At 53.6% G+C, this 27,590-nt stretch overlaps 1 protein-coding gene across 1 annotated transcript; it reads left to right on the top strand.

The window, feature by feature from the left end:
• The first annotated feature begins 342 nt into the window (after nucleotides 1-342).
• On the top strand, nucleotides 343-26,877 carry Lrrc8a (leucine rich repeat containing 8 VRAC subunit A). Its single transcript, XM_051166110.1, has 4 exons — nucleotides 343-483; nucleotides 3,153-3,261; nucleotides 18,268-20,429; nucleotides 25,970-26,877. Exons 3-4 carry the CDS (start codon nucleotides 18,276-18,278, stop codon nucleotides 26,243-26,245), a joined length of 2,430 nt encoding a protein of 809 aa, XP_051022067.1. The 5' UTR covers nucleotides 343-483; nucleotides 3,153-3,261; nucleotides 18,268-18,275; the 3' UTR covers nucleotides 26,246-26,877.
• The last annotated feature ends 713 nt before the right edge of the window (nucleotides 26,878-27,590 follow it).

Here is a 27,590-nt window from a genome sequence, read left to right as displayed (position 1 = left end):
GGCACCGGCATCTTTTGATAGCTTATTCAGCTAATGAGCAGCACTAAAGGCATGAGGACTCTGACTCAACGGCTATCGGAAGCCGGACGACGGAGGTGAGAGGCTACTTAAGTCATTTTAGGTCGCCACGCCGCTCTTCCCCTAGTTTGCTTCCCTTCCCGCTAGGTTGCAGGCACCCCTGTGCCTTTAAGGGGGCCGAACTCCGTTCCGTTACTTCCGCCCCGAAGTGACTTGGCGCAGGCGCGTGGGAGGGAGTCGGGCGAAGCGGCGGGACGCTTTTCACCCCTCCCTTTACAGACATGGCGACGACCCGGCCGCCGCGGTTGCGCCCGAGCGTGACGTCACTTCCGGGGCGGAGGAGGCAGAGTGGTGCAGTGAGGGACAAACAAAAGGAGGAGCCCGGCGGAGCGCGGCGTCCGGTGGCGGGACGGCGTGGCGGAGGGCTGGGGCTGCCTGCCGGGCGCCTGCGAGCGGCGAGCCCAGGTGAGTGGGTCGGGTGGGGGATGAGACACGCGCTGTCACCTCACGGAACACACTCGGACGCGCGCCCCGCCCCGCCCCCGCAAGTTCGGGGAGCCTCACGCTGCCCCTGGGGGGCGCCGACCACTCTGGCCCTGTGTTCCGCTCCGCCCTGCCCATCCCGCGGGCGCCCACTCCGAACCCCACCCGGGCACCCCGCGCTCCGCGCGCGCCTCTCACCCGAGTTTCCGCCGCGCTCCCTAGGCCGCGCTTGCCGCGCTGGTCCCCGCAGATCCGCGCCCCTCCGCTCACGCGCCCCCTTCCCAGAGGTTCCTCCTAGGCGTTCTCGGGACAGCTCCCCCCCACCAGTTCTCCCACTTCTCGGTCATGGGTTTCCCGGCGGCGGCGGCCTCTTTCCTTGGCCCCCCTTCCTTCCTGATGTACTGGATTGTTCCCTGCCGTGAGGGCGGGAGCACAGGCTTTTGGGGACCTCAGGCTGGAGTTCCCCGGGACGACCGATTCTTGATGTGACAGCTCAGTCTGTCCTGCCCCTGTCTTCTGTATCTATTGGGCAGGCGTGGCAGATCTGGGAAGGTGTTGGTTATCTGGGGGTCAGCAAAGACGCCCCCGCCCCAGGGTGAAGGAACAGCTCAGAGAGTTGCGCGGGTGGCGGGAGATGTTTGTTTTTTGAGACAAGGTCTCACTGTGTAGGCTTGCTGTCCTGGAGCGCTCTCTATGAGAACCAGGCTGGCTGGCCTGCAGCTCACAGAAACTCACCTGCCTCTGCCTTCTGCGTGCACAGTGGTTTGCTTGAACCTTGGGGTCTTGAACCTGCCTTGGAATCCTCCCCTCTGGTCTGGAGTGAATCAGGACGGGCTGATTCTCTTTGAAGCAATTGTTGTCTTTTTGTTGATGTTTTTTTTGTTTTTTGCGAAGGACCCATGAATTGAGTGAGGGATACGTGTTAGCCTTGTCCTGATGGGAACTGGGCTGACGTATTGGTAGGTAGTTCTAGGACAACTTTAAGGACGAGGTGCCGAAGGGGGAGAGGGTGTGTGTGAGGATGGCGCTCAATTTTGGAGGCAGAAATGAGTAGCCAGAGGCTCCAAGGTCCTTTTCTATCTTGCAAGTGTGTCAGTTATGCCTTTCACCCTGCCACCTGTGTTCTGCCCTCTGGAGCAGAAACACTGGCTGAGAGACAGACACTGCAGGAAGAAGGGTAGGTTGAGTGTTGGGGGTAGGAGAGTGGGGGTGCTCAGGGGTGGTGCCAGTGGGCTGGGCCATTCACACTCCTGTTTCCTTCATGAAGGTCAGGCTCTCCTCTGGCTGTCGGGAGTACACAAGGACAGTTGAGTAGTACTGGGGCATAACTTCCCGGAGCCTGTGTCGTGAGTCTGATGCTCCACTTTGTTTTGAGAACAGTGTCTAAGAGCAGAGATGGGGGGAGGCCTTTGACAACACCCCCACCCGCAGAGGTCACCACACCCAAGGCACACCTGCTAGCATGAAGTTTCCTTGCAAATCTGAGTGGCCTTTGTGGAGGGTGTGGGCTCCTAAGGAGCATCCCAATGGGGCAGAAGCCCAGCTTGCTGCCTAGAAAAGCTGGAGCCAGCCTCTTCCCAGCTCTCTCTCCTGAGACTGTAGATGATTCCAGATTGTTAACCTAAAGACACTGAAGTCCAGACTTACTGGCAAAGGCCTCCTGAGAACTAGGGAGAACTGTGGTCCTGATACAGCACAGAGGGAGGAGGTGGCCACGGCCACGCTGTCCAGGATACGTGTACTTCAGGAAGGGACTACAAGAAGCCTAAGGACTAAGTGAGTCCAGAGTCCTACTTCAGTGGTGGCTGTGAAGTGGGCAAGCGCCTCTCCAGCCCTGCCTCAGAGGGTGGGGCAGAGGTGGCCTGCATGGCCCCTGCATCTTCCTGGCCCTGGGTGCTTAACTGCGTGGTCACATACAGCCGCTGGGTGCCTGCCTGTCTTGCCTTCTGTGGCTTGGAAGACTGAGATTGGCCTCCATCCTTTACCAGAGCCTGTATCCCCCCGAAGTGTGACAACTGCTCCCCAATCCCTCCTAGACCCATCCCGATCCTTTTCCCTGGTTAACTCCTGCATAGCTGGGCTGCACTCCATCTTGGGCTGCTTTTGCCTTCTCCCAGGTCTGCGGCGGCGCCCATACTTCTCCCTCACAGCCACCTTGTCTCTGGTAAGCAGTGCAGAGCGTGGTGTCCATGGCTAGTGGAGCGCTTTCTCGCTGTGGAGATTGCGTCTTTATGAAATCCTTGTCTGGCCTGGCTCATCTCTCTGGCCACTTCCCACCTCCAGGACAAGTTGTTACTAAAGAGTAGCTCCAACATCTTGCCCACCTGCTGGATCATTTTATTCCTTACATCCCAGCCTCCCCAGACACCTGCTCTTCTAGGGCCTGTACTGACCCCTTTGGTCTGGGGCTAGGGCTGGGCCTGAGTTCTGGGCAGGGCCTTGGCCTCCAGATTGAAAAAGCTGCCTTGGGGACTGTTTGGAGAACCAGTGTCTGTGGGGCAAGGCGCCCTGTTCTTGGTAGTTTCTGTAGCCTGAGAGCCCCACATAGGCCCTGGCTCTGTCTCCAGGGTCTCTAAAAACACTGCCAACAATCTAGGTATCTCTGGGAAGCACAGATGTGCCTATTGACGGTAGCTCTCACCTCCTCACAGGGCGGCGGCAGCGTCCATGGAGCAGAAGGAATGCCAGGACCCTGTGCATCCGGACAGGGACCAGCCTCAGCACCAACAGCTAGCACAAAGATAGCAGAGCCACCTCAGGGTAAGGCCCTCTCCAGGCTGTCTGCACAGCCTCTCCCCAGCAGATAGCACCATCATATTGCCATTTTCACAGTCCTCTGGCCTGCGTGGATCCAGGGCATCTGGGTGGTGCCTGCTCACTCTGCTTTGGTGGGTTGGTTTTGTTTCAGTAGTGAGGATTGAGCCCAGGTCTGACGTGTGTTAGTTAGACAAGCGCTCTGTCTTTAAGTTACTTCCCTAAACTCAATATGTATCTGAGGTTGGCCTCGAACTCCTCATCTTCTTGCCTCTACCTCCCACTCCAGGGATTATAGGCACACTCCACCATTCTAGGGTAATGCTGGGCCTCTTGCATTCTGTCAGGAAAGGCTGAGGCAAGGGACACAGGTTGGGACTGAGGCAAAAACAAAGGATCAGACCCAGGCAGAGCTGCAGGAGCTGAGTTCAAATCCCCAAGCTCACCTTCCTTCCCGGGTGGTTTAGCATGCTGCTTCAGTTTCTACATGGGTCGACACTGCACAGAGACCACTGCTCAAACGTGGGCAAATAATCTGCAGTCCTTCACAGTGTGTTCTGCAGATTGCACAGCAGTGTTAGCACACAGCAGCTCTAGGCAGAGGATACTTTGGGAGACACACTGTCCTAAATGCCTTCTCCGCAGAGGTTCTCACAAAGGTTCTAAAGGAGGGAGATGTGACAGCTGGCATCACCTGTTTGGGAGGGTTGCTGGGGATGGCATCTTCATGTTAACAATGTCAGTGAGCTCCTTTCACTTTTTTTTTTTCCATTTGTGTTTCGTTTCTGTTGTATTTGAGACAGGGTCTCTTTATGTAGCCCTAGCTACCCTGGAACTTGCTGTGTAGACCAGGCTGGCCTCAAGCTCAGATTTCTGTTTCCTTATTTTATTTTCTTGAGACTGGTCTCATCGTATAGTTCAGGCTGGCCTCAGGCCTGTGAGCCTCCTCCCTCAGCCTCCCCGTGCTGAGATTACAGGGCTGCACCCCCACTTCTGCACTAGTCCTCGCACTTTAAAGACATGGAGCCCAAGGCTGTCAGTACTGAGTGGCCACAGTCACTCAGCAAGCACGTGGCTGCTGAGAGTCTGACTAGATCTAACCACCTAGTCAGGTCCAACTGGTGGACCTCCCAAGTGCAGAGGAGGGCGGAGAAGGAGCTCGGCTGGGCATGTCTGCTTAAGAGTGTACACAGCCCTGGTTCCCCAGCACCCACAGAAACCACACTTGGTGGTGCAGATCTATAATCCCAGCTCTTGGGAGGCAGGAGACTATCAAGTCTGAGCTACAGGAGACCTTGCCTCAAGAAGCAAAGAAAAGCAAAGATGCACAAAGTATAAAGGAACATGTCTGTTGTGTCTGATCACACAAGTGTGAGGACTGCTCACGCTTGTCACACGCAGGACCGTGCTGCTTTCAAGGCTCGGACAAGTCCCACCACAGCTGCAGAATTATTCAACTTCTCTAACCAAAGGGGTTTGGGTGCAGAGGACCACATCTTAGAAAACGTGTCTCAAGGCAACATTTCTTGCTCTCTCCACCAGCGAGATCTGGTGGGAGGGAGGTAATCAGAGGCTCTGTGCAACAGCCCCGGCATCAAAGCCCGGGCTCAAGGAGTAGTCATCTTGAGGGCAAGGGTGGCTGCTGCCCTTTCAACGTCTGCAGCCCAGGCTGCCTTCAAACTTCTTTTTTTCCTTTTCTTTTTTCAGTTATAGTTATTTATTAAGTGTAATGAGTGGTGAATGTTTTGCCCACATGTATGTCTGCGTGCCCTGGGTGTGCCTGGTACCCTTGAAGGTCAGAAGACGGCCTCAGATTCCCTTGAACTGGAGTTAGAGATGACTGAGCTGCCGTGTGTGTTGGGAATTGAACCTGCGCCTTCTGAAAGAGCATAAGTGACCTAACTGCTGAGCCATCTCTCCAGCCCTGTCTCCAGCCCTGCTGGCTTTAAATTCTTATTCATATTCTCTCTCTCTCTCTCTCTCTCTCTCTCTCTCTCTCCCCCCCCCCCCAAGGTTGCTCTATGTACGTAACAGCTCTAGCTGTCCTGAACTTGCTTTGTAGACCAGGTTGGCCTCCAGCTTACAGAGACCTGCCTGCCTGTGCTGGGATTAAAAGGCGTGCGCCACCACTGTCTTCAAATTTTCCATCCACTTACCTCAGAGGCCTCTGGAGGGCTGGAAATATAGGTGTGCTCCATCATATTGTTTAGATTTTAATGTCAGAGAAGGTAAAATCCTGACCCTGTCGTCAGAGCCTGGGATAAATGGGAGAGCCCCCCCACCCCACATACACATCTCTTCTCTCTGCAAAGGGAGCTCTCTGCAACTAGGATAAAACTGACCTGTAGTGCTGTACGGATACATAGTGAGGGCTAACATAGGTTTAGCCCTAGGTCACACAAGTCAGATCACTTTGGGGCTGCCTGCTTTTTAGTTTTCTTGTTTCTAGGAAGGGCTGCCAGTGTCTAGAGCTCTTATCCAAGACAGACTCAGACAGGCTGCTGAGCCTGGCAGACAGAAGGCACATTCCTGCTGCGGCACCCCTGGGGCCCTGCTCTGGCCCTGCAGGGCCTTTCTGTCTGTGTGGGGCATTGACATCAAAGAGAGAGAGAGGTGGAAGAGACACCCGGTGTGGTGTGCCGTGCTGTTCACACTCTCTTGTTTATGGGAACAAGTCGGCAGGGACTGCCCTGCCCTGTGGGAGCTTCCTGTTGGTTGTTGAGGAACTCTGTCCCTGGGGAGAGGAGGCCTGGGCTGAGGCCTGCCTGGCTAGCCAGTGGAGAACAGGAAACAGTGGAAGTGCCCATATGAGATGGGAATTCCTTCTCTGCTGCGAAATAGCACATGGAGCCCCATGGAGCCCCACCGTGCTGGCCTCAAGTTTGGCCTGCCAACTCCAGCCTCTGCTGTCTGCACTGGGGCCAGGTGCAGCTCAGAGAGTGAGACATTGGAGTGGAATTGGACTGCTGTGCATGCCTGAGTGTCTGCTACAGACATGTGAGTCCTGAGTCAGCCCTGCCTGTGTATGCTCTCCGTACCTACCGCTCAGTCTCTCCTGGTCGCAGAGAGCTCCCTTCACACATAAATCCCAGTGCTTGCAAGATGAGGGGAGGCTTCCCAGTGGCCTGACTCTACAGATCCACTGTTGGGCACTTCATAGCAGCTTTTTTTTTTTTTTTTTTAAATACTTTAATTTTGAACTTATGTGCTTTGGTGTAGGGGTGTCAGATCTCAGAGTTACAGACAGTTGTGAGCTGCCATGTGGTTGCTGGGAATTGAACCCAGGTCCTTTGGAAGAGCAGGCAGTGCTCTCAACCACTGAGCCATCTCTCCAGCCCCCAGCTTTTTCTTTTTTTGAAGTGGGATCTCATATAGCCCAGGCTGGCCTTGAATTCCCGCTCCTCCTGCTTCTACCTCCCAAGTGCTGGGATTGCAGGTTGCGCCTCCATGCCCAGTGTCAGCACCTCCATGCCCAGCATCAGCGCCTCCATGCCCAGCGTCGGCGCCTCCATGCCCAGAGTCAGCAGGGTTTTATAGTGAGGCTGTCAGGCCAGGCAGCTGGAGTCTGTGGAGTGGGGTCTGGCAGGATCTGAGTTCTTCGTGGAGCTCCGAGTGCCTACTTCACACGATGGCTCTCCCTGGTCCTCTCACCCTTCACTCCACTTCCTCCTCTGCTCTCCTTTGCCGTTCCCTGCTTCTCAGGGAGACTTGAGTTAGCCCTGTGTAGCTTATGGCTCGACTTCTTCTTCCCCTCCTTCCCAACACCCTTAGTGCTAAGAAGCCGTCAGGTCACTGCACTCACTTCCACCCCAGCCTTGTGGGTGGTGTCCTTCTAGCATTGGACAGACTGAGACCAAGGCTTAGAGTGAAAGTCACTTGCATGAAGAGTAAGTGGCAGCACAGCACCAGGACTCAAACTGACGTGTGCGGCTTGGTGACACATGCTCCGTCTCCTCCACACTGCTGGGTCTTCTCTATCTGTGCTTGGACGATGCTTTCAGACGGTTTATAATGTTGTGCCCACTGAGCCCAGTCCCAGACCTGGGGTCAGTCCTGCAGGGCTGGGCCCAGGAATCTGCATGTGGCAGAAGCTCTCTATGTGGTCAACTTGGTAGTCTGCAGACTATATTGGGGACACTGACCAGAAGGCCACTCTTAGCTCCAGCCCCGTGTCCACCTTTGGTGAATAAAGCCAGAGGGAGTATGGGGAGCTCACTCCAGAACCAGGTTGAATATTTATGTTTTAGTGTCTGTGTGTGTGTGTGTGTGTGTCTGTCTGTCTGTCTGTCTGTCTGTCTGATGGGCTTTCCCTCCTCTTGTGGAAGGCTCACAGGACTGAGGGTCTGTGCCCCGCCGCAGACGTCCTGGCTCTCCTGGTGTGCCTCAGCTGTACCTTCTGCCTGCAGTAAGTTCTCTCTGTCCCTTGGGGGCTTGAAATCTCACATTTTAATTGCTTGCTGTATTACACCTCATACTTGGTGTGGCATCCCTGTGCAGTAGAAGCAGCTGTAAAATTCCATGGTTTCACATGCCACCCTACCTCAGAGGTACATCTGCCAGACCTGCTCCCTCTCTGTCAGTCAGCACAACAGAGAGCTGCCTAGCATCTTGGGCAGCATGGCAAATCCTGGACTTGGGGGCACCTGGGCTCTCCCAGCTGCCTCCTTGGGTTCTGACAGCTTGCCTTCAGCTGGGTCCCCTTCCCTGCTTGGGCTAGTTCTCCTGGACCCACAGCAAATGTCTCTGTAGCCTGTCCAGGTGCTTACACCTACATTTCTTTTCTTTTTGGTTTTTTGAGACAGGGTTTCTCTGTATAGCCTTGGCTGCCCTGGACTTCCTTTGTAGACGGGGCTAGAACTTAGATATCCACCTCCCTCTGCCTCCAGAGTGCTGGGATTAAAGGCGTGTGCCACCACTGCCCGGCTTACATCCATTTTTTTTTTTTTTTAAGATTTATTTTTATGCATACAGTGCTCTGCCTCCATGTACACCTGCAGGCCAGAAGAGGGCATCAGATCACATTATAGATGGTTGTGAGTCACTGGGAATTGAACTCAGGACCTCTGGAAGAGCAGACAGTGCTCTTAACCTGTGAGCCATCTCTCCAGCCCCACATCCACATTTTTTAACTAGTCTCAGAAGACAGAGCAGGTGTTCATAGCAGACCATGACCAGTCTTCAAGGCTACTTTGTCCCTAGGGACACAGACCCAAAATTTGGGAAGTTTCCTCAACACTGAAATACCAGGGGCTCCTGAGTGACGCTTGCAAAGGCCTCATTGCTGTTCATGTCTCAGCTGAAGGAGGCTCTTCCTAAGAAGTATCCTTTCTTCTTCTTCTTCTTCTTCTTCTTCTTCTTCTTCTTCTTCTTCTTCCTCTTCTTCTTCTCCTCTTCCTCCTCCTCCTCCTCCTCCTCCTCTTCCTCTCTGTGTAGCCTTGCCTGTCCTGGACTCACTTTGTAGACCAGGCTGGCCTCAAACTCACAGCAATCTGCCTGCCTCTGCCTCCGGAATGCTGGGGTTAAAGATGTGCGCCACCACGCTCTACCCTAAGAAGTATCTTAAAAGGCCTGTGGGTCCAGTTAGGCCCAGGAGACCTGTTGTCTTAGGAGCCGCTTGGCACAGTGGCAAGTCAGATCTGGGTCCGTCTTCCCACTAGGTCTTAAAACATTAAGTCACTTCACCTCTCTGGACCTCAAACTTCACATAATAAAGGGACTTGTCAGCCCTTCTGTTCTGAGAGCAGCAGTAATAGTGACATGTACCTGTTGTCCAGGCAGCCTGGGCCACATCTTCAACAACTCTCAGTAATAACTGTAGTAAACATTTTACTGCATAGGAATGATTCAAAAGCTTTTTGAAGAACACTTCATTCCATCCCCACTGCAACGTTCGCTCCAAGGAAACAGGCATGGCAGCTCGTTTTACAGATGAGGTGGAATCCTGTTCCTTGTCACTCACTGGTGAGGTTGGGAGCCACCACGGGGTTTGCCTGGCTGTTGGAAGCTGGGGTGCAAGCTGGACACTGAGCAAGGGCAAATGGTAGGTCTAAGCTTCAGTGGCCGAGCTGTATACTGGATTCCAATGGCCAGTGGGGGTAGTCCAGGAGGTGGCCCTTGCCTGTCACCCTTTGCCAGAATGCAGCCACACCCTGCAGGTTTACAGAGGAAGGACCTGTTTGGGAAGCCCTACCCTAAAGCGAGAGCAGTTCAGATACCTCTAATCCTCCTGCTCCTGCCTGCCATCTCCCCTAGGCTGTTTCCCAGGAAGTGAGGGAGTGCCCTCCTGTGCAGGGTAAGTCCCCAGCCCACAGTCTCTGACTCATTCCAGCTGGGTGTGGGGTCTGGCCAGGATGGGGGCTGGGTACCACATGAGGGTGAGACCTCCTTTGACCTCCTGGCCTGGTACATGAGGAAGCATAACCCCTGGGGCAGATTCATAGGCTGAGCCCATGGGACACAGCCAGCCACTCAGTGTCTCACAGGGCCTCTGAGGACCAGCCCTTCTCCTTCGCTGGGAGCCTTTCAGAGGGACAGCCTTCTCCTGCCCGCTGGGAAGTTTTCTCTTAGGCTCTGTTTGTGCTTCAACAAAAGGCTCTTTGTGCTTGGCGTGCTTGCCAGCTCCTGAGGCCTGTTGCCCAGGTGGAGGAGCTCCTGGATCTCTGCAAGGTCTGGGCGTGCCTGGGTGGTCTTTCTCCAGATGGAAGGGGCAGCATGTAATTTCTCTGATGGTGTGTGTGTGTGTGTGTGTGTGTGTGTGTGTGTGTGTTAAGCATCATCCATACTAGGGCTTTCTCAGCAACATAGACCCTCTTGAGGAAAAAGAAGAGGTGTGTGAGGGGAAGAGGAAGAGGATGGGAAAGGGAGGGCCTGAAGATGGGACACCATGCCTGAGGGCTGGCTCCACAGGTCTTTCCTGGGCCCTGCAAGCAGACTGAAACAATGGACCTGTGGGCCGGTCTTCTGGGATGGCAAACTGGGAGGTGGCCATGCCCTCTCGCCTGTGCTAGGTTTCAAACAGGTGCAGCAGCTCTCATCCTCCATTTCCTTTTTTTCTTTCTTCTTTCTTTCTTTTTTTTTTTTTTTTATGGTTTTTTGAGACAGGGTTTCCTTGACTGTCCCGGACTCACTTTGTAGACCAGGCTGGCCTCGAACTCACAGTGATCCGCCTGCCTCTGCCTCCCGAGTGCTGGGATTAAAGGCGTGCGCCACCACGCCCGGCTCTCATCCTCCATTTTCACAGTGACACTCTGGATGGCCATGGCCCCACCTTACAGTTGAGATTGCAGTGGCTGGTGGTGGTGACTAAGGTCAAGGGTGGTGGTGGACGCAGTTCCTTCTGTACAGTAGTCACCACCTCTACCTCAGAAAGGTTCATCTTGCAAAACAGAAACTTTGTCCCCGTTAGACATCCCCACTCCCTGGGAGACTCGCTTCTGTTTGAATTTGACCTCTTGGTACAGTTGATTGTGTCACTCTGCAGCGACAGCCCTGTCCTGATTGGCTGCCTTTGGGGATCATACCCCTTGTCCTTGTCAGCTTCGTGTTTAGTCTGGTGTCTCTGAGACATCATCTGGGCCTGTGTGTGCCTCTTCGTGAAGAGGGAGCACTCTCGTGTCAGAGTTGCAACACAGGTGATAGGGTGAATTATGTGCTTGGGGCTACACGATTATTTCGTGCTGGAGATGAATTTGAACTCACTTGTCTAGTATTCCTCTCTTGCCGTCTGCCTGCCTGCCACCCAGGGGAGAGCAGCGGCCCTCTGGGTTGCTTATTTGACCCTTCTGCTCCTCTTTTTGGCTTGTATGGAATACATTTCTGTGTCTCTGGCATTGGGCAGGATTTGGCATGGATGGGGCTGCCCCCAGTTCAGCTCTGTGTCCTTGGGCAGAGAGTGTACCACCTGGAAAGAGTGGTGTGGTTACAGCTGCTGCCTGCTGCCTGCTGGGCCTTGACAGGTGTGGAGGTGGGGAGACCAGCCTCTGGGGTGGGTGGGCCTTTTGTATAGTGAGCTAGCTTAGGCCAATAGGAAAGTGTCAGGGCTGCATCAGAGCCCTTCCACCATATGGGTCCCAGACAGATGGGCAGAGCAGACACTCACATCTGCGGATGTCAGACATGACAATGTTACCTCTGCAGCCCAAGGGAAAAGAATGGGGCCTAGAAGCCACCAGCCTCAAGTGTCACATGATTAGAGCCTATCCCTTGGAACCCCAACAGTAAGTTTCAGTGAGTTAAAGACCTGAAGTAAGGGGGCTGGGGAGATGGCTCAGCAGTTACGAACGCTGGCTGTCCTTGCAGAAGACCTGGCTTTAATTCCCAGCACCACATTGTGGCTTACAACCATCTGTAATGGGATATGATTCCCTCCTCTTGTGTGCTTGAGGGCAGAGCACTGATACACATAAAATATATGAGTAGAGCTGGGCGTAGTGGCACACACCTTTAACCCCAGCACTCGGGAGACAGAGGCAGGCAGATCGCTGTGAGTTCAAGGCCAGCCTGGTCTACAAAGTGAGTCCAGGATGGCCAAGGCTGCACAGAGAAACCCTGTCTCAAAAAACCAAAAAAAAAGAAAGAAAGAAAAATCAACATGAGTAAAGAAATATTAAAAACAAAAAAAGACCTGGAGCCTTGGAAATGCCTGGCTGGCCCCTAGCTCAGTGGCAGGGCCCCTACCCAGCACATGTGAGGCCCTAGTTCAATTCCCAGTGCTAGAGAGCGGCAGTCTTAACATGCCTGCCAACAAAGCTCTGTGGGCCACACTCCCACGGTCAGTGCAGGGCTGGGCGTCATGGTGGACCACAGGTATAAGAACCTCTTCGAACAAGTGGTCACCATCTTCCTCCCAAACTCCCCCAATCCAGTGGATAAAAATGTCATCTCTCAAAATCTTTCAAGAAATAAAAGATGAAGCAACAGGAAAGAGGGCAGTAGGGCCAGCAAGGCGCTCGGCAGGCAGAGGTGCTCGATGCCAAGGCTCAGCTGACTTCAGTACCTGAATCTGCATGGAAGAGAGCGCAGACTCCTGCAGGTGCCCTGACCGTCGCACATACCCCTCCCTTACTTATGTGGCTAGAACAGGTGCTTATGGTAGGAAGAGATCCATCTGGGGTGAGACAGAGTAACAGCAGCCGCTGTCCTCTTGTTGCCAGCTTTACAGTTAGCACACGCTGAGTCTGCCCTTGTGCAACGGTTTTGAACAAATCCACTTTTATTAGCTGTGTAATATTCCATCCTTTGATTATTTCACAACCATGTGACCCGGCACCCTGCCACAGGCATGTGTTGTCCTGATTCCTCCTCCTGGGGCTGTCTCTGTCCTGGAGTCTGTCTCAGCTGAAGTCTGCTGGAGAAACCCTTACTCCACCTTCCCACATCCCACACTCTGCACAGGGGCCTGGATAAACCCACAGTGGTTTGTGTTATATGGAAGTCCCAGCTGCTTCTCCTTCCCTCGGCATCTCCTGCCTACTTCTGAGCATTTTGAGAGATCTCCCACCACACTGTCAGCCTCCAGTCCCTGGGACAGCGTCTCCAGAGGACATTAATTCATCTTTGCTAGGAGAGCAAATAGGGCTGGGGATGTGACTCTGTTGGTAGACTGCTTGCCTGACATGCTGAGGCCCTGGGTGTGGTCCCCAGGACCGTGTAAGTTGAGTGCGGTGGTACCTGCCTGTTATCCAGCACTGGGTAGGCAGAGGCAGGAGGATCAGGTGTTGAAGGGCACTCTCCACAACAACAAGTTTGAGGCCAACTTGGACTATGCGAGACCCTTTCTGAAAAATAAGATAAAAGGAAACACTGAAGCATGAAAGGCACAGCCTGCTTCTGACTTTGCTCAGCCCTATTTCACACCCTTTCATCTGTGTTCTCCAAATCAGAGACCTGACCTGACCCATTTCCCGGTCGCCTTCTGAACCTCCATCACAGAGCGACAGAGGACACCTGATCCCCACCCCTGAAGCCGCCTTCCGTTTTCTTTTTAAGGCTGTATTATTTTGCGTCTTGTGCTCTATTGTTTTGGTGCTGAGAATTGAACCCTGGGCTTGGCCAAGCGCTTGTCCATTGAGTGACAACCATGGGCCCCACATAGTTTTTAAATCAAAAGGAAAGTGCAGGTCAGTTGGAGGCCTGGGCTTCTGTTTTAGGTCTCCCCTGGCGGGTGCAGAGTCAGGCCTTAGCACTGTGTAGCACATCCTTCAGAGTTCTGGACTGCCTTTTCCCAATCCCCGTTTCTCTGCCCCTCGGACCACCTCATGTGTGCTGGATCCCGTCTGTCTCTCTGCCTGGGGTCTTGGGGTCCTGGGGTCTTTCCTCCTGTGCCATCTCCTCCCCGACCGTGCCCACACACTTTCCTTTCAGTAGCAAGTGTTGGAAGGCTTACTTACATTGGTATGGGGTCCAGACATGTCTATTTTACTCACCTCCTCCCAGGTTTGGGCCAGAACCTGGCACTGTGTTAGGAAAGATGGTCAGAAAGCTGAAACCACCTGTTGAAGCTCACTCTCCCAGCCTGGCCCAGTCTGTTGCTCCTCTTCAGAGCTAAGGGCCTTGGTCGCACTATGTTTTCATGAGGGCCTCGTTGTGTTAGGAAACTGAGGTAGCATCTCGGCATCTCTCCCCTAAGTGCTCAGGACAAGGAGTATCCATGGTGATGACAGTGGTCCAGGGCCCCAAGCCCTGGTGAGTGATCTGGGATAGGGTGCAAAGGAGGGGACAAAATATTGGGCTCTATCACTTGCCTTCCAGGCCCTTGACCCATATTTTACACCACATGGGCACAGTCCCTGCAATCTCTGCTCCCTTCCAGACAGAGAAGTTAGGAAGCTTGCAGGACACGTCCTCAGAAAGGTCCTATCCCCATGTGCTCATCCCATCCCTCTGCTGCTCTCCTTTCACTCCCAGGGGCATCCAGGAAAGCTGGTAGGTAGGGCTGCTCACTGGAATGTCCCTGAGGGTGTGGATTGTCTGGGCTGCACTGTGCAGAGCTGTGCCATCTGCTCTTGAGCCTGTGTGCCTGTGTGGGAAATGGGCACATGGGCAGTATTGAGTCTTAAGGAAGAAGCAGAGCATGTGCTGCGTGTCTATAATCCCAACACTTAGGAAACTGAAGCAGGAGGATTGCTGAGTTGACCTGAGTCTCTACTATAGTGAAACCATGCCTCAAAAAAAGGAATCTTTTTTAACGAAAAATGGAAGCTGGAGAGATGGCCTAGTGGTTAAGGCTCTTGCTCCTTTCCCAGAGGATCAGAATTTGGCTCCCATGTCAGATGACTTTCAACTACCTGTAACTCCAGTGTCCTGGCTTACACACAAACACACACACACGCACACACGCAGCAGTGGTTTAAATAAGAGTGGCCCTCTACATATGCCTGTTGGTGGCACAAGCTTTTAATCCCAGCACTCAGGAGGCAGAAGCAGGTGGATCTCTAGGCCAGCCTGGTCTACCGAGCGAGTTCCAGGACAGCCAAGGCTACACAAAGACACCCTGTCTTGAAAAACAAACAAACTAAAAAACCCCAAAAGATTGGCCCCTATAGGCTCATATATTTGAATGCTTAATCACTGGAGAGTGGCACTATTTGAAAGGATAGAAGGATTAAGAGGTGTGGCTTTATACACACACACACACACACACACACACACACACACAGAGATGATAGTAAATCTTTTCTAAAAAGTCACTCTAACATAGGTTTCAGCATGATGAACCTTGAGGACATCCAGTAAGCAAAGAATAGTGTGATGAGCACAGAACAGTGCTGTGTGAGCCCCAGAGAGACTTAGAACCCTCTGGATCGTGGAGATGGAGAGACAGTGACTAATGGTCAGAGTTCCTGTTGTGTAAGATGAAAAGGCTGTGCAAGCAGATGGTCGGGGCCAGCTGGGCCACATCTCTGCTGCTTCACAGCACTGGCCAGACACAGGTGTGGGACAGTGGCTGCGTGCGTCTATGGGAGCTGAATCTCATCACACCTCAAAGCCAGCTTAGAAGAGCCATGGGCACCACAATGGATTCTGGGCTGGGCCCCATTCCCAGCCTCTTTATGGAGCACTGCTCCCAGTGTGGGTGCTTACTCATCTTGCTCTTTGGGCTCCTGGAAGGTTCTGCACCTCACCACTCCCTATAGCTCCAGTCTCTCCCCGCTGCAGGAAGTGGGAGGGGTCATCCCTTGCTGGCCCTACCGAAGCCACATCCACCTGAAACTGCAGCTCACCACACCCAGGTCCACACCCAGCCCTGCCCTCTCCCACCCTGTCTCTTTATTCCCTATGTGTGCTATGGACTGCTGTGCTAAAGAGGCATCTAGCCTTGCCCAAGCTGGAGGTGGAGGAAGATAGCTGATCCTGTTAGCTCAGGCTGCAGGAGTAATATGGCTGCCTGGAGGAAGCAGGCCTATATACAGGTCATCCTCACCAGGCCGAGGCCTCCTCTGGGCTCTAGCCCTACCCCTCTCAGCTCTGGCCTGAGGTGGGGGCCACGTTGGATGTGTTCATTATCCCCACGGGGCCTAGCTAAGGACTGAATAGAATCCAGAATGTGCTTTGAGCCAGGGGAGGGCCAAGTAGGTGAGCATGAACGGATCTGTGTGCCTCCTTCCTAAGCAGCTAGCTGGCCTCACCTCAGCCTGGGCTGCCTCTCCTCAGCTTGGGGTCTGACCGCTACTTTGCTGGCAGCACAGCTGAGCGTGCCTTTCATATGGAGGCTGGGTATTTCCCATGAGACATTAAAGGAAGTACCAGGGAATGAAAGTCACAGCCAGAAGCTGCCCTGCCAGTCTCCTGGAGGAGGGGACAGGGGTGCCTCACTCCCTTAGGACCTCAGCTTTTACCCCTAGCCTTCTCCAGTCCTCAGCTGCTCTGGATGAGGCCCTGGAGCCAGGAAGATGCCCTATGTGGTCCCTGCTGGAGGTGACCTGTGTGATTCAGCTAGCCCTCCTCACCGCACCCCGGGCCCCTCTCTCCCAGGAGTGTGGGTGGTGTACAGAGCCAGCTGGTCATTAGAGGGCTGAGGCCTTCCTGTGGGATAGGCGCTCATCCTGGCCTCAGAGTCCCAGCCTCACCAGGAGAACTGTCTCGGTGGCTGCTGGCCCTGGGGTGACCTAAACAGTGGGAACCGAGGAGTGTAGACACCTGGTGGGTCTCTTCAACACCGTGTGAACCAGGCACCTCCTGTGCATGGGACCCCAGGCAGAAGGAGGGCGAACTCCATACGTCAGTGAAGCCCAAGCTCAGTGGGGAGGCCGGCCTGTCTCCCCCTCCCTGGATCTCTGCTTTCTCATCTGTGGGATGGGCTGAAGAGTACAGGGCAGGGATCCCACCAGAGCCAGCTCTGACCTCCTCTACCGAGTGCCAGTGCCTTCAGCCTCACAGCCTCCTCAGGTGTCCTCGGGAGATCGGCATCTGTGGAGAGGGTTACCATGAAGGACATCGGTTTGAACATGTAGGGGCCCAGCCCTGTCCCCAGGCTGTCCCACTCCTCTTCCAAGAGAACAGACCTACCTGACACAGCATTTAATTGAGATTGGTGTGAAATCTTGATTCTGATCAAGAACGTGTGCTCTTGGTAGAGGCACGATTTCACTGTTTAAAATGGGGGTGGTGTTCTAGCTCTTGAATAGCAGGCAGGAAGTCTTGGGTTTGGATCTGTTGTTGTTTTTTGAGACAGGGTTTCTCTGGGTAGCCTTGCCTGCCCTGGATTCACTTTGTAGACCAGGCTGTTGGGTTTGGTTCTTACTAGCAACTCATAAACTGGGTGTGGTGGCTTAGGGAGTAGACAGGACCAGGAGTTCAAAGTCGTCATTGGCTATATGCTGACTGAGACTGAGACCAGCCTAAGGCTATATAAAATATAAGACTGTCTCAGATGAAACCAAACCAGAAGTCCAAAGAGTCAGTGAAAATAATGAGCAGCCCCCACCCCAAGTGTTTCCGGGCATAGACATTTCCTTTATCTTGGTCCCTACAGTTTTGTAGAGCAGCGTAAGCACAGTCTCCTTGGCAGCCTCCCCTTACACCCGTGAGTGTGGCACAGGCTGGACCTCCCTAAAGCAGCTTCCGGTCCAGCATCTCTCAAACTGGGCTAACTACTGGGGTCACAGAAGCCACCGTCAGGCACCCAGACAGAACTCTGGAGAGGCTTGTCTTCACTTGTTTACAGCTCCTTGCCCCACACCACACTATGCACAGGAAGTTACACATGGCCTCTCTCCTGCCTCCCACAGTCCTGGCTACACCCACTGTGTATAAACGTGCAGATGTGTTTTGGTTTCTTTTGTTTTTGAGACATGGTCTTCACAGTTTGTTTCATAAGAATGAGTTCTGGGGAGCTGGAGAGATAGATCAGCAGTTTAAAATGCTGGCTGCTTTTCTGGAGGACCTGGGTTCAATTCCCAGCACCTACCTTCTGTAACTTTAGTTCCATGGGAATCAGATACCTGTTCTGGCCTCTGGCATGCACTGGCACACAGACATACACACAGGCAAAACACTTATATGTATAAAATAAAATAATTTAAAAATTGTTTTGGCCAGGTATGATGGCGCACGCCTTTAATCCCAGCACTTGGGAGGCAGAGCTGTAGGCAGATCATTGTGAGTTCAAGACCAGCCTGGTCTACATATCGAGTTTGAGGATAGCCAGGACTACATAGACTCTGTCTCCAAGAAAAGGAAAGGAGTCCTTGGTCCTCACTGCAGAGTCCTCCAGGCCACTGGTGCAGCTGCATGGCGAAGTACCGGGCTGTGGTTTGAGGAGATTCGTGGTGGTGTTTGGTTTTTTTTTTTGACAGGGTTTCTCTGTGTAGCCTTGGCTGTCCTGGAACTCCCTTTGTAGACCAGGCTGGCCTTGAACTCAGAGACCCACCTGTCTCTGCCTCCCAGTACTGGAATTAAAGACGTGTGCCACCACCACCTGACTTATAGTGGTGGAATTTTATATTCTTCCCTCATCCCTGGGGTCCACAATTGAGCCTGCCTTGTGGTAAATCTCATATGGGTCCCTTTCAGGCTAAACCATGATCCCAGTGACAGAGCTCCGCTACTTTGCGGACACACAGCCAGCATACCGGATCCTGAAGCCATGGTGGGATGTGTTCACTGACTACATCTCCATTGTCATGCTGATGATCGCTGTCTTTGGGGGGACGCTGCAAGTCACCCAGGACAAGATGATCTGCCTGCCTTGTAAGTGGGTCACCAAAGACTCCTGCAACGACTCCTTCCGAGGCTGGGCCTCCAGCCCAGAGCCCACTTACCCCAACTCCACAGTCCTGCCGACTCCTGACACAGGCCCCACAGGGATCAAGTACGACCTAGACCGCCACCAGTACAACTATGTGGACGCTGTGTGTTACGAGAACCGCTTGCATTGGTTTGCCAAGTACTTCCCGTACCTCGTGCTCCTGCACACCCTCATCTTCCTGGCCTGCAGCAACTTCTGGTTCAAGTTCCCACGCACCAGTTCAAAGCTGGAACACTTTGTGTCTATCCTGCTCAAGTGCTTCGACTCACCGTGGACGACAAGGGCCCTGTCAGAGACAGTGGTGGAGGAGAGTGACCCCAAGCCAGCCTTTAGCAAGATGAATGGCTCCATGGACAAGAAGTCATCTACAGTCAGCGAGGATGTGGAGGCCACTGTGCCCATGCTGCAGCGGACCAAGTCACGGATTGAGCAGGGCATCGTGGACCGATCGGAGACAGGCGTGCTGGACAAGAAGGAAGGGGAGCAGGCGAAGGCCCTGTTTGAGAAGGTGAAGAAGTTCCGGACCCACGTGGAGGAGGGGGACATTGTGTACCGCCTCTACATGCGGCAGACCATCATCAAGGTGATCAAGTTCGTCCTCATCATCTGCTACACGGTCTACTACGTGCACAACATCAAGTTTGACGTGGACTGCACCGTGGACATCGAGAGCCTGACAGGCTACCGCACCTACCGCTGTGCCCACCCTCTGGCCACGCTCTTCAAGATCTTGGCGTCCTTCTACATCAGCTTGGTCGTCTGCTATGGCCTCATTTGCATGTACACGCTGTGGTGGATGCTGCGGCGCTCCCTCAAGAAGTACTCGTTTGAGTCGATCCGGGAGGAGAGCAGCTACAGTGACATCCCAGACGTCAAGAACGACTTCGCCTTCATGCTGCACCTCATCGACCAGTACGACCCACTCTACTCGAAGCGCTTCGCCGTCTTCCTGTCTGAGGTGAGCGAGAACAAACTGCGGCAGCTGAACCTCAACAACGAGTGGACGCTGGACAAGCTGCGCCAGCGGCTCACCAAAAACGCCCAGGACAAGCTGGAGCTGCACCTGTTCATGCTCAGCGGCATCCCCGACACCGTGTTTGACCTGGTGGAGTTAGAGGTCCTAAAGCTGGAACTGATTCCTGATGTGACCATCCCGCCCAGCATCGCCCAGCTCACAGGCCTCAAGGAGCTGTGGCTGTACCACACCGCAGCCAAGATCGAGGCTCCCGCCCTGGCCTTCCTGCGAGAGAACCTGCGGGCGCTGCACATCAAGTTCACCGACATCAAGGAGATCCCTCTGTGGATCTACAGCCTGAAGACGCTGGAGGAGCTGCACCTGACGGGCAACCTGAGTGCCGAGAACAACCGCTACATCGTCATCGACGGGCTCCGGGAGCTCAAGCGCCTCAAGGTGCTGCGGCTCAAAAGCAACCTGAGCAAGCTGCCGCAGGTCGTCACGGATGTGGGTGTGCACCTGCAGAAGCTGTCCATCAACAACGAGGGCACCAAGCTCATCGTCCTCAACAGCCTCAAGAAGATGGTGAACCTGACGGAGCTGGAGCTGATCCGCTGTGACCTGGAGCGCATCCCTCACTCCATCTTCAGCCTGCACAACCTGCAGGAGATTGACCTGAAGGACAACAACCTCAAGACCATCGAGGAGATCATCAGCTTCCAGCACCTGCACCGCCTCACCTGCCTTAAGCTGTGGTACAACCACATTGCCTACATCCCCATCCAGATCGGCAACCTCACCAACCTGGAGCGCCTCTACCTGAACCGCAACAAGATCGAGAAGATCCCCGCCCAGCTCTTCTACTGCCGCAAGCTGCGCTACCTGGACCTCAGCCACAACAACCTGACCTTCCTCCCCGCTGACATCGGCCTCCTGCAGAACCTCCAGAACCTGGCTGTCACGGCCAACAGGGTGAGTGGCCCACCACAGGTGGCCTCCTGTGGTGCTCAGAGGACTGGTGTCTCAGGCCACCTGATGTTTCTGGGGTTGAGGTCCTTGCTTCTTTCTAGAAACACAGAGAAGGTTCAGGAGTCAGACTCCCTGGCCTCATTGCAGATTTGGGGGCCTGTCTTTGTCACAGAAGCTCCGAGTTCTGCCATGATAGGTGGTGTGACCAGGCGGGGCCCTTGCCTCAGGGATGTGCGTAACCTAGGAGTCCCAACACCATGGTACTCTTGAAGTGAGGTAGTGGGGGCAGGTCCCAACCCAGTGTTTGTGGTACCTATCTCCCCCACCTTGTCTCCCTACAATGCTTTGAGCCAAGGGGCCCAGCCTGTGTCTCCCCGGCAAGAGAGGCTCTGTGCGTGGTTTTGCCGGCTGAGGTGAAACCAGTGGTCTCTGTAGCTCCAGCATAGCTCCTGTCCCTTTCTTGTCTGCATCAGGGGGGCGAAAAACAAGCTTGGGCTGAGGTGGGGTAACTTGTCCTGCCTGCTTTTCTGGAGAGGAAATTGGGGTCAGCACTGTGGGAAGCAATGCCCTTGAAACTGTAGGTGGCTCCTGTATACCAGCCCTTGTGTGACAGGAAAGCCCCTAACAAGAGGTAACGGCTGAGGGCAGGGCACTTCTGTGGCTTGTGGTCTGACCTCCCAGGGGAAACCAGGCCGTAGCTACAGGATGTTGGGTGGGAGGTTCCCTGTCCTCAAGACCTGTAGGTATCTTTCTGTAAAAGATGGGGAGCCTGAGGTTAGGGGTCAGGAGACAGAGAGCTAGAGTGACAATTCAGCCCCACCTCTGTGCCTCCAGTACAGTGGTACTTAAAGTAAGTGCAGCTGGCTCTTGAGTGGGGATTGTGGTGGCTTTGAGCAGGTGTGACACTCAGTCTCCTGCTGCCAGCAGCTCTATCCTACCAGCCTCACTCAGATGTGGATCTAGCTCGGGACTCATCTCTACATGTCATAGATTGGTGGCGGCACAGGTGCTTCCTTCCTTAGTCCCTGGGCCCCTGCAGTGCAGGCCACCTGGATCTTCCATGTCAGAGGGATTGGGACAATCTTTATTTGGCATGGCTCATGTACACTGAGAATTTTCAAGGATGATGGTCCAACTCTGGTTGTTTTCACTATAGTGCGACCCTCTGCGAAGAAGCATTGGAGGTCCATAAAGAAAAAGCACTGCGCAGGCCAAGCCCTTCTTTAATGTGAGCAGGGGGTGCTAAGTGGCTCCCTGTGGCGTAGTGTTGGACTCCAGAGAGTTGGGAGGGACTTTCCACCCACACTGAAGTGCCTGCTGTGCCCCAGGTGTCGGGCTGGGCCAGCTTCCAGCCTTGTTTTATCCTGTCCCTCACCCCCAGGTTTGCACACCAGGCTTGCCTGTTAGTGTCATGCCTATTGACTGAGGTCACCCCTTAGGAAAGGAGCTGGCGGAGGCATGTTGTCCTGAACTAGAGGAAGGAGACCCTCCGACACTCTATTTTAGCACATTGCTTAGTCACATCCTGTCCCTACCACCAGCAGTACCCAGAGACCTTTTATAGGGAAAAAATGTGCTTGGACCAATTCTAAGCAGGCAGGGTCCTCCTGGATCTGCCCTCCAGTAGGGTGGGCAGTGATGTGGGAGGCTTGACTTGGACAAGGCTGCTGGGAACAGAAATGAAAATGAGTCTGCGAGAGCCTTTGGAGGTAGAGCCGAGCCATAGGTCACTCGTTGGGGAGGGAGGACGTGTGGGGTTCTCAGGTCTCTTAAACACTGAACCAGGACCTGAGAGTATAAGCAGGTCTTCAGAGGGAAGATCAAGTGTGCAGCCTGTGTCGGGCTCTCGGTGAGGTGTCCGGAAGCTCTCAGAGTCGTCTTTACTATGCTCCTGGGTGAAGAGGGGTCTTGGGTCCAGGAGAAAGGAAGGGGGCGTACCGCGCTCTGTCTTCAACTCGAGCGTGAAAAGTAGTGGGGTTGGAGCACATGGCTGTCACGCACAGGGAGTCAGTGAAAGGACACGTGTGGGTCTAGCTTGTGACCAGCCAGCGGCAAGGCTGGGTTATGTGAGCTCAGAGATAGCACTGGTCCCAGTGGATGGTCAGAAAGGTTGAGGAGCTGCGGGAGAGGGAGCAGCCCAGAGGCTCCTGGGAGGTCATCTTTAGTGAAGACCTAGTGGACCTGAGGCTGTTCCTGTGCTAATCAGGGGGCCGCTGAGATCTCTGAAGAGGTGAGATAGGTGGAATTCAGAGTGATGGGAAACAGCTCTTAAGCCTTCACTGGACTAGGTACACTCAGTCTAAAGGATAGGTGTGGCCACGGCAGGGAGCCAAGCTACCTAATGTGCCGGCACTTTTCTCTCAGGCCTAGAGAGGGTGGTAGAGTAATAGTGGTGGGGTTCTGGGGAGGGGACTCTGAAGGAGGGACCTCTGGAGGCATGGACTGGCGCTGAGTTAGTGGACCCGATTCCACCACTCACTGGACAGAACCATTCTACTGCCCTGGCTTGTATCATTAGAGGAGGTCATAGAGCATGGGGCACAGGCAGGGAGGCAGTGTGGGTATTCTGGGAAGGCTCTGGTCCTTGATCCCGTAGGGCTCACTTCCTATCTACCCTTGACTTTCATATCCCTGAACTTTAGACTCTGTGGCCATCTTGCTCCATCTCTGACCCCTGGTCACAGCAGGGGGTCAGACATCTCCTTGAAGAAAGTAGTGTGGGGCTGGAGAAATGGCTCAGAGGTGAAGAGCTCTGTCTGCTCTTCCAGAGGTCCTGAGTTCAATTCCCAGCAGCCATATGGTGGCTCACAACCATCTATAACGAGATCTGATTCCCTCTTCTAGTGTGTAGGCACACATGCAGGCAAAATACTGTATAAATAAATAAATCTTTTTTAAGAAAGAAAGAGAAAGAAAACAGTGTGGGGCCGGGTGTGGTAGCATGCACCTTTAATCCCAGCACTCAGGAGGCAGAGGCAGGTGGATCGCTGTGAGTTCGAGGCCAGCCTGGTTTACAGAGCAAGTCTAGGACAGCCAAAGATACACAGAGAAACCCTGTCTCGAAAACAAACAAACAAACAAACAAACAGAAAAGAAAGCAGTGTGGCCTCATGTTCTGAGGCTGTGGCCACACTCATTTCCCTGCTGAAAACTTAGGTTGCTCGTTGGGAACCTGAACCTGTGAGGTTAAAGCGCAGCGCTGAAAAAGGATCCTAAGTTCCAGGTGCTGCAGATGAGAAGAATGCCTCGACCAAGCTTTGTGTTTCACAAGTGGGGAGACTAGGGAGCACTGTGGCTCATTCCTGTAACCCCAGCACTGGAAAGCCCGCAACATGAGGGCTGCCACAAGTTTGAGTCCAGCCTGGGCTGCATCCTGTCTCAACAAAACAAGCAAACAAAAAACACAAGGCAAAAATAGGGAACCGAGGCCCAGGAGGACAAGAGGCTTCCCTCCTGCTCTGGAACGCAGAATAAGGATGTGTGGTTCCTGTGAGTGGCAGCAGGATGCAAAGCTTGCATCCTCTCAGACTTGGCCATGCAACCTTAGGTGGGTGGGGGGGGGTTGTGTGTGTCACTTCTCCTTAGCAGGAAAATAGGGACAGTGGTCGAGTCCCTGAGAGGAGCAGGCAGTGTGTAGGGACATGGTCGAGTGTGCAGCCCTACCCAGTCCCTGCTTGGCAGGAAGGCCCGGCTCCCCACCTGCCCATTCCTCCTGAAGGTGGCACTTTTCATACAGATGAGCTAAGGACCCTTGTCTCGAGCCGATTGCCCAGAGAAGGGCAGGGAAGAGGCTGGCAGCCCTGGGCCCTTCCCGCATCCCAGAACACCTCAAACAGTCACCAGAGCATCACTGTTGGACCAGCTTCAAATCTTGGCATCAGCTCTCACCTGTCTTCAGGTTTCTGTTGTCCCAGCTGTGATGTGGGAAACATTCACAGAGCATTTACTGCTGGTTTTGAACACTGATGAGTTAGCAGTGTCTGTGCTGAGGGATACAGACTGAACATTTGAGTTGTTTGCTGCTCTTCCACAGGACCTGAGTTCAGCTCCCAGTGCCCTGTGCAGCTCTCCTCAGGCACTCACACACACAGTTAGGGCTGGAGAGCTGCCTTTCCAGTTGCCAGTGCTTCCTGTCCCCACTGAGGACTTGGGCTCATCTCCCAGCTCTCTAACACCCTTGGCCTTTGTGGGCGCTGGGCATTATTGTGGTATATAGACACACGTGCAGGCAAGCTCTCATACACACAAAAATAAATCTTCAGGAGCTGGAGAGATGGCCCAGTGGTTAAGAGCACCGACTGCTTTCCCAGAGGACCGAGGTTCAATTTCCAGCACCCACATGGTAGCTCACTACTGTCTAAAGCAGTGGTCCCATGAGATTAGGTGCCCTCTTCTGGCGTGTAGACATACATACAGACAAACCATATAAATAAAGTAAATAAATAAATCTTTAAAAAACATAAAAGGGGCTGGAGAGATGGCTCAGCAGTTAGGAACACTAGCTGTTCTTCCAGAGGTCCTGAGTTCAGTTCCCAGCATGCACATGGCAGCTCACAACTGTCTGTTATTCCAGCTCCAGGGGATCTGATGTCCTCACGCTAAAGCATATAAATAAAAAAGTTAAATAAATTAACAAGGAATAAATAACTTTAAAAAATACCAAGGCTACATAGTAAGACCCTATCTCAAGAACATAAAATAATAAAAATAAATTTAAGCCAGACATGATGACACATACCATAGTCCCAGCATTGAGGAGGCAGAGGCAATGCAGATCTCTGTGAATCCAAGACCAGTCTGGTCTACGTAGCATGTTCCAGGACAGCCAGGGATACACAGTGAGACCCTATCTCAAAACAAACAGGGACTGGAGAGACCGGCTTAGTGGTTGTGAGCACTTGTGGCGGCTGATGCCATTTTCTGGCCTCCAGTAGGCATGCACATAGGTGCATATACAGACATGCAGGCAAGGACCCAAACACATAAAAACACGTATGTCTTTAAAAAACAAAAACCCCAAGCAGTATCTGTGCTAAGTGAGCCTGCCTTGTGGTAAGCTGCACCCGGATATTGTTTGTTTTTCCTGTGTGGTCAAATTAGGATTGTCCCGAGTGTCCAGTCCTGGGCCCCCTGCACCTTGCTAACCTTGTGACCTGACATGAGGATGGCATGTCCCGGAAGGAAGAGTCTCTAGCTGGGAACTCTCTCCAGTTCCCAGAACTTGCTGCCTTACATTCAGAAGCTGCTGTTAAGCTAGGCAGGACGAAACGCCTGCCCCTGGGATGTGGAGCTGCCAGCTTGGCCTGCCCCTTAGGGCAGGGACTGGGTAGACCCACCCTGCACTTAGAGCCCACAGCCCATTCTGGATGTCGAAGGACCCAGGCCGCCAGGTCAGCTTCCTGCAGGGGGAACTACAGGGTAGTTATTGGCCAGATTTGGGCCACACTAAGGTCCGCCGGGCTTCAGAGAGTGAAGCGCGTGGGAAGGTTCAAAGGCTCTGTCCAGGCATACACCTTACCCCAGCCCTTTGCTCCCTCCTGCAGATCGAGGCGCTCCCCCCAGAGCTCTTCCAGTGTCGGAAGCTGCGGGCCCTGCACCTGGGCAACAATGTACTACAGTCACTGCCCTCAAGAGTGGGTGAGCTGACCAACCTGACCCAGATTGAGCTGCGGGGCAACCGGCTGGAGTGCCTGCCCGTGGAGCTGGGCGAGTGTCCACTGCTGAAGCGCAGTGGCCTGGTGGTGGAAGAGGACTTGTTCAGCACGCTGCCACCCGAGGTGAAGGAACGGCTCTGGAGAGCTGACAAGGAGCAGGCCTGAGCAAAGCCTGGAGGAGCAGCAAGGACCCTTGGCACGCCCTCAAGCCAGTGGGCAGCCCAGCTCTCCCATGACTGCTGGACAGCCAGCTGGGTTCAGCCAGGCAGAGCCCAGGCCAGGCGTGAGCTGGGCCGGGGCAGAAGACAGGGGCTGAGGGCTGGTCCCTTTTCTCCGTCTGGGACTCATACACCTGGGGCAGACACTTGCTGGAGACTGGAGTCTTTGAAACTAGTCTCAGTGCAGTATTTGGACAATCAGAGTGTCCACCCTAGAGGCCATCTCTGCCTCAGAGGCCCAGGGACAGTAACGTAGACCTGGCATTCTTTCCCACTAGCGTCTTCACCCTACAGAGAGCTTAGCATTCCCGTGGCTTGGCTCTGGGAAGTGTTTAAGCAACCTGGCAGTGTTCGCCTCTTACTTTTTGGGTGATGCTGACAGAATCAAGTGCCCACCCAGACTTGGGCAGGGTTGGGTAAGGTGAGCCAGCCGCAGGACGGTTGCCTTATTGGCGCTGGGCTAGGCTCTGGCAGCAGAGCTTGTGGGAGACCAGGCCTTCTGGTGGAGAGGCCAGGCCTGGGGCTTGCCCCATCAGATTTTGAAGCAAAATTGTTTTAGTTGTTTTTTTGTTTTTGTTTTTTTAAATCAGGTTTTGTTTTTTCCTTTGAAAATGATGGTTTGGGTATTTAAAAAAAAAAGAAAAGAAAAGAAAAAAACCTTAAAAAAAAAAAAAAAAGACACTAAGGCCAGTGAGTTAAAGTCTCAGGGTGGGTGGTGTTTCCCCTTGAGCAAAGCAGCAAAACAGTGAAGGACACTTCCTGTCTCTGGGGTGTGGGCCAGGATGTCTTCCCAATCTGTCCTGACCATCCTGGGTCAGTTGGCTTTTATTTTTATTTGCTTTGAGGGTTTTTTTTTGTTGTTGTTTTTTGTTTTTTTGGTTTTTGTTTTGTTTTGTTTTTGGGGGGTGGTTTGTTATTTTTTTCTCCTCCATGGGTCTTGGCAGGCGCACTTTTCATGGCTGTCAGCCAAAAGGAAGGCTCTGGAGCTGCCAAGAAGGGAGGAGACTTGAGCTGGCTAGTCCCCAGATGAACGGTGCTCCATCCCCCCTGGCCCCCACAATGCCCCTCTGCGCACAGTGTTAAGGAGCCCGGAGCAGCTGCTTCCCCAGGACTCTGTTCCCACATCTTGTGTCAGGTTTGCTCAGTGCCACCACTCGCCTCTGCTGCTTACCTTGGCTCTGTCACCATCTGGTCCTCCACGAACAGCAGACATTTAGAGGCAGGTTGGGTATGGAGAGGTCATCCCTGGGAGGGCAGGCTCCCCTGTTTTTGTTCCAGGACAGTTTTTGTAC

This window comes from Acomys russatus, chromosome 24, assembly GCF_903995435.1.
Source record: "Acomys russatus chromosome 24, mAcoRus1.1, whole genome shotgun sequence".
Lineage (NCBI taxonomy): Eukaryota > Metazoa > Chordata > Mammalia > Rodentia > Muridae > Acomys > Acomys russatus.
Note: the sequence above shows the minus strand (reverse complement) of the source record. Positions and strands in the feature narration are given on the sequence as shown.

What these genes read in the sequence shown, in the direction of transcription:
- Lrrc8a (XM_051166110.1), top strand. Translation starts at nt 18,276, where the DNA reads ATGATCCCAGTGACAGAGCTCCGCTACTTTGCGGACACACAGCCAGCA. An exon ending in TGGCTGTCACGGCCAACAGG is followed by an intron (nt 20,430 to 25,969) that starts GTGAGTGGCCCA and finishes TCCCTCCTGCAG; the next exon opens with ATCGAGGCGCTCCCCCCAGA.